The sequence below is a fragment of the Oratosquilla oratoria genome, chromosome 20, assembly GCF_046742065.1.
Source record: "Oratosquilla oratoria isolate Oo_2021 chromosome 20, ASM4674206v1, whole genome shotgun sequence".
NCBI lineage: Eukaryota > Metazoa > Arthropoda > Malacostraca > Stomatopoda > Squillidae > Oratosquilla > Oratosquilla oratoria.
In genome coordinates, this window is record NC_134796.1 from 9903236 (window position 1) to 9925976 (window position 22741).

Sequence of the window (22741 nt, forward strand, 5' to 3'; positions counted from 1 at the left end):
TCCTCTCCCCTTGTACATCTCATCACCTTACTTTACCCACATTTATCTTCAACTTTCTTCTTTTGCACACCTTCCCAAGCTCTGTCACTAACTTCCTAATCCCTCCTCTGATCTTGCTACAAATACAGTGTCATCAGCAAACAACAACTGGCTTCTCTTCCATGGGTACTTACATGCTTCTTCAAGGAACTTTTCTGCCATGGCACCATCTGACTCCACTTTGCAGGTCTTGATAGCTACTAAAGTACTTGTGCCATCTCGAGCACGATATCGCCCTGTGTGTACATCTCCAAACTGTCCTTCACCAATAATCTCATTTAATTCAATGCTACTTCGGTCTAATTCATAATCTTTGGCTGCAAGATAAACATGCAATTATTAGTAATAGGGCTACCAATGGTGAAAGGTTTATTTGTACATATTTTCCTAGCTGCTTTTTATACTCCATGACTTACTGGCAGGGGTAGAATAATCTCCTTCTTCATCAACAATTTCTGCATAATCTTCAGAGGCTCCTCCCCTTTTGGAGTCTCCAGTTTCACTACTTTGTCTTGAGCTCGAACTTCCTCGAACTGAGCCATCTAGAGGAATATCAAATTACTTAGTAACAAGTTTCAAGATGTCCATACAGTTAATAAATTGTATACAAAAGTAAAATAAATTATCATACATATTTGCCAGTTTTCTTGTACCTGAAAGACACATAAAAAATTGCCAAACCTAAATAACAAAGCCAAAAATATTTAAAAATGGCTAAAGCATATCAACAAATCCTGCCTACACTCTAAATAAATCACAACATGGAGAAGATTAAAAGAATGATAGTAATGAAAAAATAAGTGAAAAAAGTACAGGCAACTAAAATCTAAAAACAATGTCTGCTAAGCAGTTTAAGCATGGGTGAAGGTGCAACTGTGACTTTGTGGATTTTACGGTACTCTTATTTTGTTGCACAAGAGAGATGAATGTGAAGAGCATAGGTTACCACAATATGAAGGGTTTAAATCTAGTGTCTTTCAAAACATACCTATGGTTACACTATTAAATAACCTGCATAATGTACCATATATACTTGTGTAAAAGTCCTAATTTTTCATTATATATATATGTATATATATACACACACACATATATATATACATATATATATGCCAAAGGTGTATGGCACACTCTGATTTCATACATAAAACCTATTTAGCACCCCTTCCACCTCAGCATGTTGTGGATGAATATCTATCTATCTATATATTAAGGACTTTTCCTCTCCCCTTACAGTAGCCGAGTCAAAAAGCTACCCACGAACCTTTCCTCCCTCTCATCTTAACTCCTCATGGATAAAGGGTCATCCCGGTTTCCTCCCCACTGCCCTGGGTCAGAAGCAATGAAGCAAAACCGTGCATCCACAGCAAGGCCACTTCACTTAATCAGCAACCCCCCCTCTCCGTCCCCTCAAATGGAAAATAGAGAAGACAGGCTGCATCAAAATATCATTCACACATAACCACTCCCTACTCCTCTCCATCTCCCATCCCCTACCTTCCTTGCATCACAGTATCATTTATACAAAGCCATTATCCACTTACCCCTATCTCTTACCTTCTCTCTTCCTTGCTCAGCAGACATTCCCCTCTTGCTCAAAGCACTTTTCACCCCATCCATCTCATTCTCGGTCGTCCCCTAAAGTTCTTTCCATCCACCTCTGCCTTCCACACTTGTTTTACTAATCTTTCTTCACTCATTCCTTCCATGTGTCCAAACCATCTCAATTCCCTTTCATCAGCCCTATCTACCATCTCCTTTTCCATCCCTTCTCTCCTCCTCACCTCTTTTTTTTTTACTCTATCCAACTGACATTCCTCTCTTGCTCACAGCACCTTTCATCTCCTCCATCCGTCTCATACTCAGTTGTCCCCCTCATGTTCACTCCCTCCACATCTGCCTTCCATACCTCTTTTACTAGTCTTTCTTCATTCATTCTTTCCATATGTCTAAACCATCACAATATTCTTTCATCAGCCCTACCTACCATCTCCTTTTCCACCCCAGCTCTCCTCCTCACCTCCTTGTTTCTTACTCCATCCAACATAGTTAAATATCATGGTAGCTCAATAGATACCGAGTCAAATTCATGTGCAGGTGGTTGTGAATTCGATTCCCAAGACCCGCTGTGTGCTTCTTGCATTGATTCCTGACAGCTCTGGTCAGGTGGGGAGATGATCTAAACATTGGCCTAAAAATCCTAGTGGCTTGTCACATCTGACAGGGTTTGCCCTACCAGGGAGTTCTCACTTCAACTTCGTAGGAGTGGGATGATGAATTTCTTTAGGTTTGTCACCAATATATGTAATATGCTTATGGTAAGGAGAGCCCTGAAAAACTAGGTGTAGACTTTTGCATGAGACTGGCTATTACACAAGTACATATGGTATCCTTTTATTAAAGAACCTTATAAAATGTAAATGTAATAATATACCTATGTAAGGAAATCCACCTATATTATAATTATTAATAGGTTTTGATGTTTGCATTTCACATTTAAATTCCAACTAACTCATGACTATCTCACACTAATGCAATTTCTCCTTTAAAAAGATTCGGTAAATGTTTAAATTAGGCAGGCATGCTCAACTATCATGAGTAGCAATCAAAACATATATTTAGAGTAAATGCTCATCCACCAAAGGCCACAGCTGCTCATTTAAATAAAACATTGTAAACTACCATGCACTAACTTTTTTCAGTAACTGCATATAAGTTTGTACTTACATTACAAGATAGCAGGGTAAAAACTAGACATTTTATCCAGGCTAAATCATAATATTTTTGGCATTATCAGCCAAAATACAACAGGAGTATCTTTAATGGTCAAATATCAAAGTATCAAACCTTTCAATCTATGTTTCAAACTTGGCCAAAAACTAATTGTTCCGAAGAATACAAACTCTTCGGTACTCCTTACCCAAGGATTACTTCTCGAAGCCGAAGTTTCTACCGCTAACACTGTGTGTTGTTTGAAAAAACACCTCACTCCATGGGTCTGGGCAACAATTATCCTCGGTAAGGGGCCCTCCTGGGGCAAGGGGGCCCCCCCTTCCCCCACAAGCATAGGTCGCAAAGCACCATTGTCTTCGCGGTACGGATAGAGTCAACATCTCTCACATTACCAGCTAACAATTTCGAAGTGCGGTCGGGGAACGGTATTCCCTCCAGTTATAGTGCGGTGCTTGCCCTTGCGTATTCCACGTTTCCCAATCGGCCCAATTCCCGGCCTCTTGAGATTGTGACGACATTAGGGCACCCTGCTTCGGCCATCTCCAACCTTCCAACGGCTTCCTTTGTGTTTGAGCGTCCTGCATCGACGCCATCCCGCCGCCTGGAAGTACTTGAGCACCCTCTTCCTATACCCATTCCTCTCCTTAACCTCCACCGAGTATTCTACGCTTCTCTGTAAGTATGGAATCTGGTCATAGTGTTGTTGTTCGCAATAGGATGTGTGCCTTCGCCCACGGCGACTTTCTCTGCCGGGCTGCTCTCCCGCCAGCACCCGTAGATCCACACATTTGGTGTATCCACTGTAGGAAGATGGAGTGTTCCCCTTCATCCCCATGTACTACGTGCGCTCATTGGGACGATAAGCAGTGGACCGCGTATTTTCATGCTCACAAGAAAGTGCAGGCAAAGAACGAAGTACGCGCGCAGGGAAGATCCCTTCCCCGCTCCCCCGAAACAAAGAGAAGGCATGCTGCGCTGGCGGAGGACAAGGGCAGTTCTCCCCCTCCTCCAAAACGTAGTAGACGGAAAGGTTGTACATCGGCTACCTCGAGTCAGTCTCAAGCCAAATTACCTCCTATTCCATCACCCAAGGCGGTTAGCTTCGACGGGCATGCGCCTCTGGCCCCCGCGAACTATCCCCTGAGTACGAGCTTTTTCCTCGATGCGTCCGCAGGCGGCCCCCCCGCGACGCGGCCCAGCAGCTCACCCCCCCCACGGACAAAGGACCCGATGAGCGCTTCGGCCTCTCCTCCTCCTCGGGAGTCCCGCAGTCCGCCTTCCTCCCATCGTAAGACGAGCCGGGTCATCCACGGAACCCTTTCTATGCCCGGGGGGCAGGAGGCCCGAGGTGTACCCACGCGCGCGTTAGTCGCGGGTGACCCCTCCTCGTCCAGAGAAGGCAGTCTCCCCTTTGTGTCTCCCGGACCATCCGCCCCCAGGCGGGACTCGCCAAACGGGCATTCCCCGGACCTCCTCCCCACTCTCTGTTCACTCTTCACTACGCTGAAGGAACAGATGGAGGAACAACGGGAATTTTTCTGCGCTTCTCAAGCGCGGTGCGTACACCGCTCGGAAGCTCGTCAGGAGTCACCGCCCCCAAGGGCCCCCCTCGACCATCTTCCACTTGATCAGAACCCCCCTGAACCCATCAGTAACGATGATGGAAGCGCGAGGTTCCTCTCTGACGACGATGTCCACAGCGCCGTAGGGGGGGGGGGGGACACGCTCCCTCTCCCCTCCCGTTTCCCAGTCGGAATCCCCGATGGTGGTCCAACCTTCCTTCTCGGACATCCTCGCGAGAGTTCGGAGGGCGAATCGACTGGGCCCCCCGAAAGAAGAGGAAGCCACATTCGAGTCTGAGATCTTTATGACGGCCAACTCTCAGAAAGCACAGCCTCCTCCACTCCACCTTCCATGGAGTACGCAGACAGCGAGAGCCATGGCCCAGGCCTCCGACGCTCTCGCAAAAAGGACAACCGAGAAGGCGCGCTGGCTTTCGGTTCCAGTGGAACACCAGAAGCGCTTCTACACCCCATCGGGGTCAACCCTCAAAGAAGCCTCGATCCCAGTGAGGTTACCAGAGCTGGTTAAAGCGGACGTGGAATCGCTGCGCAGAAGAAGCGTCCTCCTCTCCGGCAGGGAAGTCAGCGACCACATTCAATCACTGGCGCTGTCTCTGGCAGTGAACTCCTGGCTAGAACGCCTCCTTGCCTCGGCAAGGGAGTTCTTACCCGAACTCCAACCCCAGGAAGAATGCGACCTCCAGACTCTATTGGCAAGCGCGAGCAGAGCCCTGAAGCATCAGGCCTCCTGTCTCTCAACGTCCTGGGCCAACTTCGAGTCCCACAGGAGAGACACCATCCTTGGGGACCCCAGTGACCCCCTCCTCAGGGAGATTTTTGCTCCTTTGAGGAAGGCCCCCCTTCTCACCCACACGCCGATTACCCCGGATATGGTGGACTCGGCAATCACTAGCGCACACCAGTTGCTGCACAACAGAGCCATCGAGAGAACAGCCGTCCCTAGCTCGAGGCCAAGAACCACCCCCCCATCGACACCTCGGTCCTCTCAGACGCAGAGGCAGCCTTTTCATTTTCCTAAGCGAGAAGACAGGCCCCACCCCCATTCGAAGTCGAAAGCCCAGACAGGACAGCCCCGCCCCTTTCCCAATAGAGAACAGGGGCGCAAACACCATAGAGGCTCCGGACCCCAACGCAGGAAATTCTAGGAACTCGCCTGCCCTCCCGCACAGGATAGGAGGTTGCCTCTCTCTCTACTGGAGAGAATGGGAGGTTGCCGGGGCGGAGGACTGGACCATCCAGGTCATCAAGGCAGGTTATCGCCTTCCTTTTCACACCTTCCCCAGCCTCTCCCCCTATCCCATCCAAGTCAGCAACTACCATCCGGACTCGGATCGCGGGCGGGCCCTAGCAGAGGAAATCTCCGCTCTGCTCCAGAAAGGAGCTCTCGAGGAAGTCTCGACTCCGGACCCGGGGTTCTACTCAAGGCTATTCCTCGTAGCAAAGGCAACAGGGGGGTGGAGACCAGTCATCGATCTGTCTCCTCTCAACAAGTTCCTTTCCCTGACGAAGTTCTGGATGGACACCCCTGAGGCTGTAAGGGCGTCTATCAGGGAAGGGGACTTCATGGTGTCGCTGGACCTCCAGGATGCCTATTTCCAAATACCTGTGCATCCCTCATCCAGAAAATTCCTCCGCTTCGTCCACAAGGGCACCACCTTTCAATTCACCTGCCTATGCTTCGGCCTCTCCACAGCACCCCAAGTCTTCACCAGAGTGTTCAAACTCGTCTCAGCGTGGTCCCACTCCAGAGGAATTCGCCTACTCCGTTACCTGGACGATTGGCTGATCCTGGCACAGTCCGCCCAGCTATGCCGCGACCACCTGGGAACGGTCCTAGCCTTCATCCGCAAATTGGGCTCTATAGTCAACCAGACAAAGTCGGATTTCATCCCACGACAGAGAGTCACGTACCTGGGTATGGTTCTGGACTCCTCCCTCATGAAGGCCTCCCCAGCAGAGAAGAGAATCCGGAATCTCACTTCTCTTGTCGTACAAGCACTATCGACCGGGTTCCTGACGGCGAAACAGTGCCAAGTCCTCCTGGGCCATATGGCCTCCGTCGAGAGGTTAATTCCCAGGAGCAGACTACGAATGCGACCTCTACAGTGGCTCCTCAAGTCCCAGTGGTCCCCGCTAAGGGGTCAAACCCGCCAACACATCACCCTTACCAGAGCAGTCAAGGACTCTCTTCTCTGGTGGAAGGACCCGTGCAACCTGCTCGGGGGGATGCCCCTCGGCCCATCTCCCCCCCGAAGTCCTCCTCTTCTCCGACGCCTCCAAGGAGGGCTGGGGGGCCCACCTCAACGACGATCACGTCAGCGGTTCCTGGTCCACAGTCGAGCGGACGGTCCATATCAACTGGCTAGAGTTGAAAGCTGTACTACTGGCTCTCCGTCACTTCTCGGATCAGATCTCGGGGAAAGTTGTGGGCATCATGTCGGACAATTCCTCGGTAGTAGCCTACCTAAACAAGCAGGGTGGCACAGTCTCCCAGGACCTCTGCCATCTCACTATGGACATCCTCCATTTAGCCGAGAATCTCCAAGTGGCACTCAGAGCTCGCTACATCCCAGGGAAGAAGAATGTCTGGGCGGACCACCTCAGCAGAAGGAATCAGGTACTCAGCATGGAGTGGTCCCTCCATCCGGAAGTGGCGACCTTCCTCATCAACAAATGGGGCTCCCCTCTGGTAGACCTTTTTGCCACCAGATGGAATCACCAGCTCTCAGTATAATTCAGCCCTCTCCCAGATCCGCTGGCAGCAGGAGAGAATGCTCTTCTGCAAAGTTGGGACAACCTCGACACCTACGCTTTCCCACCGTTTCCCTTGCTCCAGAAGGTGCTCCAGAGAGTACGAAATGCATCCAACCTTCGGATGACTTTGATCGCTCCCTGGTGGCCGGAAGCCCCATGGTTTCCAGACGCCCTCGAGCTAGCGGTGGAGGAGCCCCTGGCCCTTCAGGGAAGATCCGACCTTCTACATCAACCAGTCAATGGGGCCTGGCACAAGAACCCGTCAGCTCTGGCGCTTCACGCGTTCAGACTATGGTCCGGATCCTCCTAGAGAAGGGTTTCCCCAAAGAAGTGGCGGAAGACATGTCCTCCCCTATTCGCTCTTCCTCAGCTACCCTTTATCAAGGGAAATGGAATGCCTTTGCAGAATGGTGCCACTCCCGGGCAATAATCCCAGATCAAGCCACCATTCCTCAGATTGCCTCCTTCTTCCACTTCCTCTGGAAGTCCAAGAAGATCTCCCTCTCGGCAGTGCAGGGCTATAGGGCAGCTCTTAATCAGGTGTTTTCTCTGAAGGACATGGATCTGGCCCTGTCCCCAGAGATTTCCATGCTCTTCAGACATTTCAGAAAATCATGCCCCCCCAGGGAGATCACTTCTCCTCCGTGGGATGTGGCATTAGTCCTGAACTCTCTGCGGGGTCCCCCTTACGAGCCCCTCCGAGATGCTCATTTGAAGGACCTCACCTTGAAGACAGTTTTTCTCTTGGCCCTTGCGTCTTCCAAGAGGGTCGCCCACTCGAAAGGATGGCAAGAGGTCTCCTTCACTTTTCTGCCCCAATTCATTGCCAAAAACCAGGATCCGGCCAAAGCCGACCCCAGATTCTGGTCCTTTAGTATCCCTTCCTTATACGACTTTGTAGGGGGTGAACATGCAGAAATGGTACTATGCCCGGTACGTGCTATCCGTACCTACCTCAGGAGGACTAAGCATCTTAGACCAGACTTGCCAAGATTGTTCGTCTCTTCCAGGGTTAAGCCCAAGCCCGTCACTAAGACTTCCATTTCTTACTGGATCAAGGAAGTCATCCGCAGGGCCTACACCATGAGCCCCACGGATTGCCCTAGAGCAAAAGCTCATGACCTCAGGGCAATAGGGACCTCCCTAGCCTTCCGAAAGAACCTGTCGGTCAACCAGGTCCTTCAAGCAGGTATATGGAAGTCCCAGACTATGTTCACTTCCTTTTACCTCAAAGAAGTCATGTGGGAATCCTTAGGGACCTTCTCTCTGGGTCCCATAGTGGCCGCCCAGGAAGTCCTGAGATGACATGCCCCTTACCAATGGCACACAGCCAACCCTGAGACCTCATCTAGGTTCTGGTTCGGCAACCACCGTGATCCCTATCCAAAGTCCTTCTCATACTCCTACATTCCCTTACCGCACCGAGGGCTCTCAAGCATTCCAAGGGAATCAATTCAAGCCCTGCAAGTGGTACAAAGTGAGTATACCCTGTCTGTCTCCATTCCTGGGAACAGAACTAGGTACCCTTCACAGTTGAGGGAAATGTATAAGGGTCTGGTCAACGTAGGTCTTAGCGCAAAAGTTTTTTCCTTACGGAGGTTTCCCAGGCTAGATAACTACTTCCTTCCCTCCTAAGTCCGAGTCTCCTTGGGTAAGGAGTACCGAAGAGTTTGTATATTTCGGAACAAATGTAGTTTTCTCAGGAAAATTAATTTTTCCCTGATACAAACCTGAGGTACTCCTTACCTCTAATGGCCCTCCTCAGCCACCCCTCTAATAGTTCCTTCTACCTGGCCTGTCAAACCTCGTGATTAATTTCATACCTGGCTCAGACAATGGTGCTTTGCGACCTATGCTTGTGGGGGAAGGGGGGGCCCCCTTGCCCCAGGAGGGCCCCTTACCGAGGATAATGGTTGCCCAGACCCATGGAGTGAGGTGTTTTTTCAAACAACACACAGTGTTAGCGGTAGAAACTTCGGCTTCGTGAAGTAATCCTTGGGTAAGGAGTACCTCAGGTTTGTATCAGGGAAAAATTAATTTTCCTGCAAAAATTACATTTTTCCAAATTCTGTAGATCAAACCCATCTACTCATACTATACATTTACCAAGTTCAACAAGTTTTACTGTCATACCTATACTTAAAATCTGGCAGCTATCAAGGCCTACAAATCAGGATGAACAACTAAGGTTATAGCAGCAGGAAACTGGTAAGATATACACTGACATTTCAGCCCTTCATTGGTGGTATTTTAGTACACTTAAATGACTATTTGACATTTGTACTTCAAAGGATTATTTTACTATGACAGATGTGTATTTAAAAAAAAATTCAAAGCATACATCCAATGAAGCATCTTCATATTACTATTTACTGTAGTTGTTTAATAGTACACAGAGGTATACTCAGCAAAGTATTAGAAAAAATTAGAAAGAGGAGAATCTCTTTTGATGATGTAAATTCTCAATCTTATAATCTAGGATCAAATATTCTTAGAGCAGTCTGGTACTGGTTCCAGAAAACTTCGGGATAGAAATGTCACTGTATATATTTATGAGAAGCAATCAAAGAGAACATGCAGAACCAAGACAATCAGAAAAGGCAGCCATTTGCAGCCCCAGAATAATGCAAACCATGTGGAAAGGTCTAAGGGCACAAAGACACAAACCTTCTTGCTTGTGGCACGCACACGGCAACAACTTCCACACATGAGCTAAGGAGGAGCAAAGAGGCAACGTGAGGCAGTCAGCCAAACCAGCCAACAGCAACCCACAGCAACAAGAGGCAGAGGCACCACAGATGAGAGGCAATAATCGTTAGTACCCAAATTAGTAATAGCGGTGAGATTGTCATTGCATGTGTACTTGTGTATGCAAGGCCACAGTAAAGAGTAATGTTAGAGTAAAACATACATGAACCAAAGTATAATGCAGAATGTAAAGTCTTTATATGGGCTGAGTGTGATAGCATATCAATGTACACAAAAACACTGTGTAGTCAGTACTAAGAAAAATGCACTTGTGTTCTTACAGTAAATGTATCACTTCCCATGAGCACAGTGCAGAGTATAATTTACATGTGAAATCTCTAAGTACAAGGTACATACTAAAATTTAAATGTCGGGACAAAAGGAAAATCTTGGGGGGGGGGATTTTTTATCACTGAAAACTACTGTTATGACTTCATTTAAACACAATAGGAGGATATGATGAAACAAGAGGTAGTTCTTAAAATCTGGAATAACATAAGCCACTTTGAATCCAAACTATCCCATAATCAACTGATGGCCTAATCTTAGCAATGTACCATGAACATGAAATACCTGATTAATCAGGTAGCAAGCATGTTAAACATGACAAAAACTGTCAGATCTACAAGCTATGACAGGTATCAACAACACTAAAGAAAAATAAACGTGTTCAAAACATGGAATAACTGTATGTACATATACCAAAAGGTTCTTTTTCCTAATATTAGTTATCAATAGATAATTCTAAGTCCCATCCCCCTTATTTTAACCCTTTCCCTCTTACATAGGGAGTGGTGAAGTTAAAGCATACATACACCCTACACCCATCATGAATGCAATCTTTTGTCCATTCCTTCATGGATGAAGGGTACTCCGTCCCCTGCCACACTGCTTGGGTTGAGGCAATGCATAAACACTGCACCACCACAGCAAGTCCCAATGCCAAAATTGATACCCACCAATTCACATGGTAATACCCCTCTCACCATCATCCATTTGAGAAATATACACTCGCCAACTGCCACTTCTGTGGATGTTTGGGTCCTGGACATAAACCCACTTTAGGAATTGGTGGTGTTTTATGTCCTGGGCCAATTCCCAAGTTGGTTTTATGTCCTGGGCCCAAACATCTGCTTATGTGGCAGTTGATGAGTGTTGGATTAAGAGACCTAGGTGTACTAATAATAATAAATATAACATAGACTTTTTCCTCTTTTATATATGGGGGATGGCTGAGGCAAGGCACACACCCAATTTATACTCATTATAACCTGTCTGACACCTCTTCTATCATCATCTTCATATATAATTTATATGGCAATGATTTTTCCTCCCTTTCAAGTGAGATAGCCAAAGTCAAAGGGCATAAATCCACTCCCACCCATTTCATCCCTACATACTCCACTCCCATTTACCACCTCTCTCTTTTCTTGGATCCTCCTGGATGGCAGGTCATCCCTGCATCTTGCCCACTGCCCTGAGTCAGAAGCAATGTAGCAAGACAGAGCATATGTACAGCAAGGCCACTTCACTTAGTAAGCAACCTTACTGTCTCTGTCCCCTCATGCAGAAAAAGCGAAGACAGGGAGAAATCCCTTTGGACTGTGGCAAAATATCATTCACACATACTCCCTCACCCACCCCCATCCCCCACCCACCCCCTTCCATTCATCACAGCATCATCCGTACACAACCGTTCTCATCTCAAACAAATTTAAACTTTACCTCTCCTTTGTTCCATGTTTCTGCCCCATACAGTGCTGTCAACACACTCACCTCTTCATACATTCTTCTCTTAGAATCCATTCCCAAATATTTATTTCTCATTACACTTTTTAATCCCCTAAGGCATTTACTTGTTTCTCTCAATCTACAATCTACCTCTACCTCCACTCCTCCCTTTCCCACTACATGTGCCCCCAAGTATCTAAAACCATCCACTTCCTCCAGCCTCTCTCTTTTAATACTCAGTTCCAAACTGCTGCCATCCTCTCCCCTTGTACATCTCATCACCTTACTTTTAAGCTCATTTATCTTCAACTTCCTCTTGCACACCTTCCCAAACTCTGTTATTAACTTCCTTAATCTCTCCTCTGATCCTGCTACAAGTGCAGTGTCATCAGCAAACAACTGGCTTATCTCCCATTTTTCTCCATTTTCTTTAACCATCTCCCCCTGCCCTTTACCCTTGCATTTACCTCCCACATCACCCCATCCATGTACATAAATCATAAAATAATAATTGTTGTCTAAAGTTTCACAGAAACGAACAGCCCCATATTAGCTGGCAATGGTTCCTGGGCCCTCCACAGATCTTTTCAGGAAAAGATGCTAGACTGTTGTTTGTGTTGTCCAAGTGTGAGGCTGTTTCTGTTACCAACTTCCAGGAGTAAGAGAGGAGCAGTTTCCATTTGTCAGGTCTCCTTGTGTAAGAAATTGGAGGAAATATAATCAAAGTTGAGAGCTATCTTGGATGTGGTCTGGGGAACAATTGTCAGCTCCTTGGGGCTGCAATGGTGTTGACAGGTTTTGAAGATGAGCAAAAGCACCAACGACTGCAACAGCACTGTAGGAAAGAGGCCAAACGCAGAGTATGAGATCCAATATATTTGACGTTTCGCCCAGCAGGGCTTTTTCAGAAATAACATGTTATATCTGAAGAAGCCCTGCTGGGCGAAACGTCAAATATATTGGATCCCATACTCTGCGTTTGGCCTCTTTCCTACAGGTTTTGAAGAGTGGCAGGGAGATTTATCCCTGGCATAAACTTCTCATGATTACCACTTGCAGGTAGCAATCACTGATTACAGCACTGGTATACAGACATGAATAGATCTGTACGTCTGACACAGAGGAAATATGAAAATTAATGGATTATCAAATATTCATTCACCTTTATCAAATCTATGACAATACCTTTTGTGTTCCACAGGGATGTGCGTGTATTGTTGACAAGTCTGCAGTACCCATCAATAAGGTCTGCTAAACTTTCTGCAATGGACAGTGAAGGACAAGTGACGGTGAGGGCTTCTGTTGTACCGGCCACCTGTAATATAATCATCATCTGTTGAAATAGGTCACATGTGCAATATCATAACAGTATGGGGGGGTAAATACAGCATTTCAAATGGTAATCAAGCTTGCCATTACTCTTTTGCTCTGATGTGATTTAATTCTTTAAGGAAATTGCAATAATAAATCAGAAACAAGAGCAGTATCAACTAATTTTTAAATGAATAAAAATTCATCCATGACAAACAAGAGCATGCACAATTTTTTGTAGTCCTTTGTGGGGCTAAAGATAATGATCAACTTAACTAACTTAAGGGCATAAACAGCTGAAATAAATTCAAGTACCCTTCCTATCTCAGCACTTTGTGGATGAAGAGTCATCCTATCCCCCATCAAACTACTCAGATTAAAGGTAATACAGCAAAGCACAGCTCTTCCAGAGAAGGTAGGGCATGACAGCTAAAGTTGGTTTATCCCAACTGTTTAATCATGTGAAAACTCCCCTCCTAATCCCAAGTATTTTATAAAGCAGATGAGAATGTCCCTTTGAGCCAAATAATTTTTTCATCCATTTAGTATGAATTCCACCATCTTGATGTTTTCAGAGGTGTAATACTAATAACTGTTGCCTGAAGGTTTGATAACTGAAAACCCTACCATAGATCTCAGGGGGGGAGGGAGGGAGGGAGGGAGGGAGGGAGGGAGGGAGAGAGAGAGAGAGAGAGAGAGAGAGAGAGAGAGAGAGAGAGAGAGAGAGAGAGAAAAACATCAATGTGGGGCCGTTTCTCTGTCACTGGCTTACAGCAATAGGAAGGCAGCAATTGCCAGTTGTCAGGTATCAATATATAAAAAGGTGGAGGAAATACAATAAAAATTATGAAGATCTTAGGTAATATTCAGGCAATGAGTGTCAGCTACAACTCAAGGTGGAGGCAAGAGTGCCGACAGGTTTTGAAGACAGGAAGCAGGGTGACTAATCTCTCTTAGTTCCATTTCAAAGGATCACCATGTGCAGGTACCCATTCTTGGTTCAATGAGGTGTATTAGATGGAATACAAAGTATTGAAGGCCAGCAACCTCATCTGAAAAATAACGATTTAGAAAGGCATGGGATGTACCAACATCAACTCACCTTAAGTTGGACTAGAGCTTTTCTATGAGTATCACAATCAGTTGTAAGTGTCTCCACACTCTGGACTTGCTCAAAACTTGCCATGTGATGGGGCTGAAAGAGATTTACAATAATTAACAAATCTATTCAATAATTTAATCTATTTCAATAACAAATCTTCCCCATCTGGTATTGGCTGCATATTATTGTGGGGATAAAAACTGTGCAGTAGCATGCAGCTGATATGTTATTGTCTATATGGGGCACCCCTATGAATATTAATTTCCTTTTACACCAAACCCTGTGGTGGGGGAAAAAGAATGTTGTTAAGTGTTCCCACTTGAGTTGTACAAGGCAACAACAACAGGACAGGGATAGGGGGAGAGAAGAAGAAGAAGAAGAAAAAGAGAGAGAGAGAGAGAGAGAGAGAGAGAGAGAGAGAGAGAGAGAGAGAGAGAGAGAGAGAGAGAGGAGAGAGAGAGAGAGAGAGAGAGAGAGAGAGAGAGAGAGAGAGAGAGAGGAGAGAGAGAGAGAGGAGAGAGAGAGAGAGAGAGAGGAGAGAGAGAGAGAGGAGAGAGAGAGAGAGAGAGAGAGGAGAGAGAGAGAGAGAGAGAGAGAGAGAGAGAGAGAGAGAGAGAGAGGAGAGAGAGAGAGAGAGAGAGAGAGAGAGAGAGAGAGAGAGAGAGAGAGGAGAGAGAGAGAGAGAGAGAGAGGAGAGAGAGAGAGAGAGAGAGAGAGAGAGAGAGAGAGAGAGAGAGAGAGGAGAGAGAGAGAGAGAAAGAGACCCAGAACCCTATGGTTTGGGTCTTTTAATATGTGTGGTTGTGGTACAGATGAGAGTAAAATGGAAGAGATAGGCAGTATGTTTGTGAGAAGATGGACGTGTTGGCTCCTCCTGGATAACCTCCTGAAGGTAACCAAAGTCAAAGGCATAAATTCACTCCCATCCATTTCATCCCCACATACTCCACTCCATTCACCACCCACCCACCCATCCCTCTTTTCCTGGCTCCTCCTAGATGATGTGTCATCCCTGCATCTCACCTGCTGTCTTGGGTCAGAAGCAATGTAGCAAGACACAGCACATCTACAGCAAGGTCGCTTCATTTAATCGGCGACCCCCCTCTCCTTCTCCTCACACAGAAAAAGAGAAGACGGAGAGAAATCCCTTTGGGGTTGTGTTAAAATATCATTCACATATACTCCCTCACCCCCACACCCCTATCTCTCACCCACTCCCTTCCATGCATCACAGCACTACTCATACACAACCATTCTCCACTCCTATCTTTTGTCTTCTCCTTTCCTACCTCAACAAACATTCCCCTCTTTCCCCATCCATCCATCTCATCCTTGGTCACCCCTTCATGTTCACTCCAACCACCTCTGCCTTCCATATCTCTTTTACTAATCTTTCTTCATTCTTTCCATGTGTCCAAATCATCGCAATACTCTTTCATCAACCCTTTCTCCCGACTCCTTTTCCACCACTGGTCTCCTCTTCACCTTATTTCTCACTCTATCCAGCCTAGTAACCCCTACTGTACTTCTCAGTCATTTCATCTCAAACACATTTAACCACTTCCATACGGTGACGCCTACGTAGGCGTCATGAGGTGCAAGTGGGTATGCGATGATGCCGACGTCGGCGTCTTGATTATATTTATTGTAGTCGTACCTATGTAACCTCCATTCTCTCTAAACTGGCTTCATCATATTTTCTATGGTTATCAAAATTCACGGGTGAAAGAGAGCGAACGATTGAGCACTGACTTTATTTTTTATAATGCGATTACTATGACGCAACATCGCATGTCGGGCAGCTAATGCTGCCAGACGTGCAATGTGCCCCGGAGTGAAGAGGTAAACTCTTCCTCTCTTATGTTCCATGTTCCTGCCCATGCAGTGCTGTCTGCACAATCACCCCTTCATGCAATCTCCTCTTAGCATTCATTACCAAAATGGGAATAAATGAGTAAAAGATAAATAAATGAATAAATAGAAGATATGTTTTCTCATATCAATTTCTTTCACAAAGAACCACTAGAAAATAAACAAAACCATATATCACAGCATGAAATGATTTATGACTTTTGCTGGATACCAAGGCACTTACCTTTGAAGCACTTTCTGTTGTGTAGGAGATCCCCACAGTGGGACCCACCACCAACGTAACAGGAATGGACCACCCTGACTAAATAACAAAACACAAATTCCTATGTAGGTTTACTATGATAACACTGAGAAATAACCATATAATCATTTGATTAATTTGATTAAACTTCTCCAACTACATGATGCTATCATTAATGCAATAATTTCTCATTACATTTTCTGAACTACTGGCTTTGAGCCCACATTGGGAAATATGTTTTTCCAATACATAACAATAGCAATCAAGAAAAAATATTTTCAAAGTAAACATAAATACTATCATGTGTGCTTACAAAATATTTGTACTTACCCCAAGAGCACACGAAAACTCTTCTTGGTCATATCTCTTTGCCTTTCCTAGTAATTCTAGAAACTTAAAATAACATTCAAACTCTGAAAGTTGACCATATTTTTTAAAATGTTGCTGTAAAGACTTTCGGAGAGTTTTGGGTTTGAGCGTATTCAAGAAGGAGGCTGGAAGGAATTTGGACAAACCAATATCCTTCTCCAGGTACTCTAAATTGGACTTTTTCTCAAGTGCACTACTGTTCATATCCTGAAAGAATGTTAATTCCAACATAAATCTTAAGCCAAATATGTAAATAATTCAAATACAATGATATGGCAATGCTTATGACCATAATTCACTTCAGCAACTTACTCTAAACATTCTTTTGATCTCGATGCAGGCCAGTTGAATTACATTATCCTGATCAAGACCTTCAACGGCTTTACTGTCATCACCTAGATAATCATTTTTGACCTGAAAAAATAAATAAATAAATACAATAAATAAATAAATAATAATAATAAATAAAATTGCAAGAAACTTCAAATTATACATATATATACATATATATATATATACATATATATATATACATATATATATATATACATATATATATATATACATATATATATATATACATATATATATATATACATATATATATATACATATATATATATATACATATATATATATACATATATATATATATACATATATATATATATACATATATATATATATACATATATATACATATACATATATATACATATACATATATATATATATATATATATATATATATATATATATATATATATATATGAGAGAGATTGCATGATATAGCTTTAGCTTAGGCTATATCTTTTCAGCTATTAAGAGTTTATGCATTGTGAAGTGCATGCCATGATAATCAAAAGGAGCCAAGTGGCAATTTACTGTATGGGTTAACAGATTAAAAATTGAACAATTTAAAAAACAGCTAGGTTTCTGGTAATTTTAGTTTTCTGTAGTCAAGATAAGTAATCTGGTACTTGTGCTTCCATCACAAGAGAGAAAAATACCTGTTCATAAAAGTAGCAGAAAGTATTCCTGTCTTTTTCATATAGACGATGGAGGTCTGCCAACACGTATCTCACTCGCAGCTCAAACCGCCAATCTTCTTCATGAAACTGTGGGTACTTTTCTTCCACCTAGAGAAATAGATTGAGAGAATAAATAAACAAGTAAATAGATTGCTAAACAGAAATGTAGTAGCACATTTGTAAATGACACACAGGAAACCCACAGTCAGAGAAAATAAACTTTCCTGAAGAGGGCTACAGTTGATAGCCTAAATATAGGATTCTTCTTTATTCGAAGTTTATTTTCTCCGACTAGGTTTCCTGTGTGTCAAGTAAATAAATATATAAACAAATATATACATATTTCTAGGAATATATTCTGGGACCAATGATGGGTAGTGTTTGTGGTGGTCCTGCAAGATGGACAACAGAGCTGTCCATTTTCAAATCCAGTGAAGTCCCTCACCTCCATCAGATGGGGAAGACCTGAGGGACTGATACTCAGTCTCTGGACTAGATTTGGGATCGCTCTTTGTTAATTTCAACTAAGTTTCTTACATCTTCTCCAACTACTTTCAGCAAATGATATAGAAACAGTCCCACATCAATAACACAGACAAGAGTCCAAAGTTTCTTCTGAAAGAAACCTGTAGGAGGGTTCTGGTACTATTGCAAATCACTGTGGGGTTGCAGGTTTTCCACTGTGAAATTTGAGGCAACAATATATATCACACATTATTTGTCTACATTGGAGTAAAACCTCTACTCACAGAGGAATGATGCTACTTTTGTACGACAACTGTCCCTCACTTAAGCTGTTCCCTTGAAACTGCCCTTATCACTTGTATGACTATAGATCATATTTGCCATCATGATTTCCATGTAAGTTGTTAAAGGCAACAAAGTGGGATGGAGTGATGGGATTAGGGATCCTGCTCTCTGTATGTTCATCCTATGAGAAGTGAAGACATGGTCTGAGAGAACTCCAACCAGAACCATAAAATTTGGGTCATTAAATATGTGTGGTTGTAAATGGTAAGAGATAGCTAGTATGTTTTGAAGAAGGAAAATGGATATATTAGCATTAAAATAAAAGGGAGGGTCAATTTTGTGTTTGGGAATGTGGTGGGGAGAGTGTCAGGAGGGATGATGGGGTGAGAGAGGGAAAGAGTATCTCTGCTGGTTTACGATGAGAAAAGTACTTGGTGGAGTGGACGGAAGTATCCTCAAGGTTAATGTGGGTGAAGGTGAAAACTGGGATGGGGGATGTATTTGAGTTTTCTCTAATGCATGTATCATTAAAAGTGATGGCTAGTTGTGCATTAATTATTTTCTTAAAGGTATTTTCCATATACCTTATTACAGATACGTGTTCCTTAGAAAGGAAATTTATGACTTGGCTGTATGTGGGTTTTTGTGAATGCATATGGATCCTGCTGTGGATGTACTGTGTTGTGTTGCATTGCTTCTGACCCAAGCATGACCCTTCATCCACAAGGAGCTAAGATGAGAGGGAAGCAATGGGTAGGAGTGGGTGCATGCCTTGGCTGGCTACCTCCCTTATAAGGGGCGAAGAGGCCCTTCATAGATAAATAGTATGAGGTTTTCTGTGTCTTCTGTGTGGTGGTTACATCTAAGGGAGTTTGAATCTGTGGCCAAGCCTACTGTGTTGATTTTATCTTAATGTCAGGTGTGGGAAGGTTTTCTCCATGAGATTTATAGGGGTTGTTGTTGTAGTTTGATGGTTTTTCTTTTTTGTTTGATGTGGAGTATATGTTTGTGTGGTTTAGGTGTCTGGGGTATTGGCTGCATGTTATTGTGGGGTTAAAAGCTGCTCAGTAGCATGCAGTTGATATTTTATGGTCTACATGGGGATTCCCTATGGACCAAAGCCACACATCATTTTGTCTGTGATAGAGGAAATCTCTATTCATAGAGAAGTGATTATACTTTATTATACTGCAAGTGTCCCTACGTTATGCTGTACCCCTACTCTTAATGCTGTCCTGTACCACTTCTCTGAATGTTCATTTTATTTTTTCACCGAACCCCACTTGAGCGGTAAAATGCGACAAAATATTAGTCACACTGATAAGACCAAGATTGGAGTATGCTGCAACACCCAGCACAAAAGAGAATATAAAAAAATTAGAAAGAATCCAAAGAGGAACTACAAAGATAGCACCAACACTTTCAAAATTGACATATGAACAAAGATTGTCTAAACTTGAACTACCAACCCTGGAACAAAGAAGAGAAAGAGATCTACTGGCCATTTACAGAATCATGAAAGGCATGTCCTTGACAGAGAAGACTTATCAAAGTGGGATAATAGAAAAACAAGAGGACATGAAAAAAAAAACTCAAAAAGGATAGTTATAGAAGAAATCTGAAAAAAAAGAGCGGTGGGTGTCTGAAACAAACTGGGCAGAACAATAGTGTGTGCAAAAACCATACAAGAATTTAAGAACAAACTAAATACTGAGAGATACAAAGACTATGAGCATAGCTCCCCTTCCTGTATAATATAACTAGGTAAATACTAGGCATCCTATTCTCTGTAGCCTCAAAGGGGACATTCCTAAATAAATCAAAGGCATAAGAGGGTCTGGAAGGATTTTTCCAACCAGAACCCTAAGGTTTGTGTCTTTTAATGTGCATGGATGTGGTACAGATGAGAGTAGAAGGGAAAAGGTAGGCAGTATGTTTGTGAGAAGATGGATGTGTTGGCATCGAGTGAAACTAAGTTGAAAGGGAGGGGCAAGTCTGAGTTTGGGAGTGTAGTTGGGAGGGTTTCAGGAGTGAAGAGAGGATGAGGAAGAGAAGGGGTGGCTATATTAGTGAAGAGATGGGTGTGTGGTGGAGTGGAAGGTTTCTTCAAGGTTAATATGGATTAAGGTGAAACTGGGAAGGGAAATGTGGGTTTTTGTATGTGCATATGGGCCTAGTAGCGAGGAGAGTGTAGAGGAAAGGAATTTTTGGGGGGGATTGATTTAAACAAGTGCATAGAGGGTTTAGGGAGAAATGTCAATGTAGTGGTATTGGGAGATCTTAATGCTAGGGTAGGAAATGAACCTATAGATGGAGTGGTTGGGAAGTGTGGAGTTCCAGGAAAGAATCATAGTGGAGAGATAATGGAGATGTGTCTAGAGAGTTAATGATAGCAAATACAGTGTTTAGAACATCAAGCATAAGTACACATGGGAGTGGGTGGTGGATAGAAGGGTGGTAGATAGGGCTTTAATGGACTATATAATGGTAACCAGAAGAGCAGGAGAATTTTTGGATGTACATGTTCTAATGGGAGAGAGGGGAGGAATACCAGATAATTTTTTGGTGGAAGGTAAGTTTAGAGTGGTAGAGGGAGAAAGAGAAAAAGGACAGAAGGTAGGGAGGTACTTAGAGTATATGAGAAAGAAAAGGAGTACAACAGGAAGCTGAAAAGTGAAGGATAGAGAAGAACTAGGACTGGAGGAGGAATGGGGATGGTTCAAGGAGGGAATCACAAGGTGTGCAAAGGTAGTGTGAGGAACAAGGACAGGAGGAAATAGAAGGAAGGGTAGCAAGTGGTGGGATGAAGCAAAGGTTATAGAAGAGAAAATGCAAGCATTCACAGATTGGTTACAAAATAGGATGAGAGAATCATATGAGAGGTACAAAGAAAAGAAGTAAAGTATAAGATAAAGGAGGCAAAGATGAGAGCAGATGTGAAATGGGGTAAGAGTATGACAGCAAATTTTGAAAGTAATAAAAGGATGTTTTGGAATGAAATTAAGAGAGGAAGAGGAGGCGAATCAAGTAGAGAAGAAAAGGTTTAAAGGTGCAGATGGAGAGATGATAATGGAAGAGAGAGTAAGAGGAAGATGGGCTGAGTATTTTTGGGAGTTGCTATATGTGAAAGAGGATAGGGAGGGATATGTAGTTGCAGTGGAAAGCACTTAGAAAATGACAGTGATGAATGAGGAAAATGGAGAAATAAGAAAAGATGAGGTGAAAGCAGTTATTAAAATGATGAGAGCAGGTAAGGCACCCGAGTTGGATGGGTATCAGGTGGAATGTAAGGTACAATGATGGTGGACTGGCTGGTGAGGTTCTTAAATGTTTGTCTACAAGAGGGTAGAGTGCTAGAGGACTGGAGTAGTGCCTGTATGGTTCCACTTTACAAGGGAAAAGGGGACAAGTGTGAGTATAGTTCCAGATGTATCAGTTTGTTCAGTGGAATTGGGAAGGCTTATGGGAGGGTTTTGATTGAGAGGATAAAGTGAGGAACAGAAGGAGTAATTGGTAAGGAACAGTGTGGGTTTAGGACAGGTAGGGGTTGCATGGATCAGATTTTTGTGGTAAAGCAGATATGGGGGCATTCTCTGCGAGATCAACAAAAAATTAGAATTAACACTCATCTCTCCAATTTTGCTGAAATTTGTTTTATACATAGTTTTAGGGCCCTAAACACATTTCTGAAGTTTAAAGGTCTGTGGAAGGTTTGATCCACACTTTGGAGTTGATGTGACTAGCGAAGCAAGTAAAAAGCTGCTTTGTTCTATGGATTTACTCTAGTAAATCATAGCCAGTTGTCTTGTCCAGAACCAGTTGAGGTTTGCACTAGGAAGCAAGGCAAATGACCATGAAGGCTGTGACATAAATTTTTGGTTGTACAGTAATATTCAAAATGTGACAGAAGTAGGTATTTACATGGTTGAGTGATACACTCAATATTAAACAAAAACATTTATTATTATGATACATAAAAAGGACATGGTGTATTTTAATCATACATGGTGAATAAAATATAATGATAATTCCTTCTGTGTACATACGCTTCTCAACAGTTGCATCTCAAACGGACCAGGTGTCGGCCTAATTCCAGTTAAGTGGCCTCTGGTCTAGTTCTGGTTAGACCTGACACTCAACACCAGTTTGGTGTTTCTGACTGCTGCTGCGATGTATGTGACATCATATGCTTGATATCTATCTTCTCGTAGTTTGGTGTCCTGTGACGTGTAGTTGTGACGTCCTGTGATGTGTAATATATCTTCTTCCAACAGCATTTGGTCTGGCTATCAGTGACATCCCTCAGTGGTTTGCTCATAGAAGATAATTTAATAATGTTTACTTAAATCTAATGACATGAGAAAAGTAGATACAATTCCGTTCACCTAGAAGATTTGATCCTATATAGTGGCTTTTTTGCATAAGCTGTATCTAGGAAGAGGAGTAGGTGGATTTAGTGGAGAGATGGGAGAATCTT

At 43.6% G+C, this 22741-nt stretch overlaps 1 protein-coding gene across 9 annotated transcripts in view; it reads right to left on the minus strand.

Moving 5' to 3' along the window:
* Positions 1–22741, minus strand: part of Fak (protein tyrosine kinase 2 Fak) — a 119822-nt gene that overhangs the window by 10846 nt on the left and 86235 nt on the right. For 7 of the 9 annotated variants that reach the window (XM_076203652.1, XM_076203656.1, XM_076203651.1 and 4 more), the window contains 9 exons: positions 17494–17622; positions 16796–16897; positions 16445–16690; positions 16097–16174; positions 14002–14094; positions 12774–12903; positions 9777–9821; positions 456–581; positions 174–356 (listed from right to left, as the gene is read on the minus strand). In XM_076203652.1, coding sequence (XP_076059767.1) covers positions 174–356; positions 456–581; positions 9777–9821; positions 12774–12903; positions 14002–14094; positions 16097–16174; positions 16445–16690; positions 16796–16897; positions 17494–17622 — 1132 coding nt within the window. The remainder of the gene's footprint in view (positions 1–173; positions 357–455; positions 582–9776; positions 9822–12773; positions 12904–14001; positions 14095–16096; positions 16175–16444; positions 16691–16795; positions 16898–17493; positions 17623–22741) is intronic. The other 2 variants (XM_076203657.1, XM_076203653.1) reach the window with 1 other exon arrangement.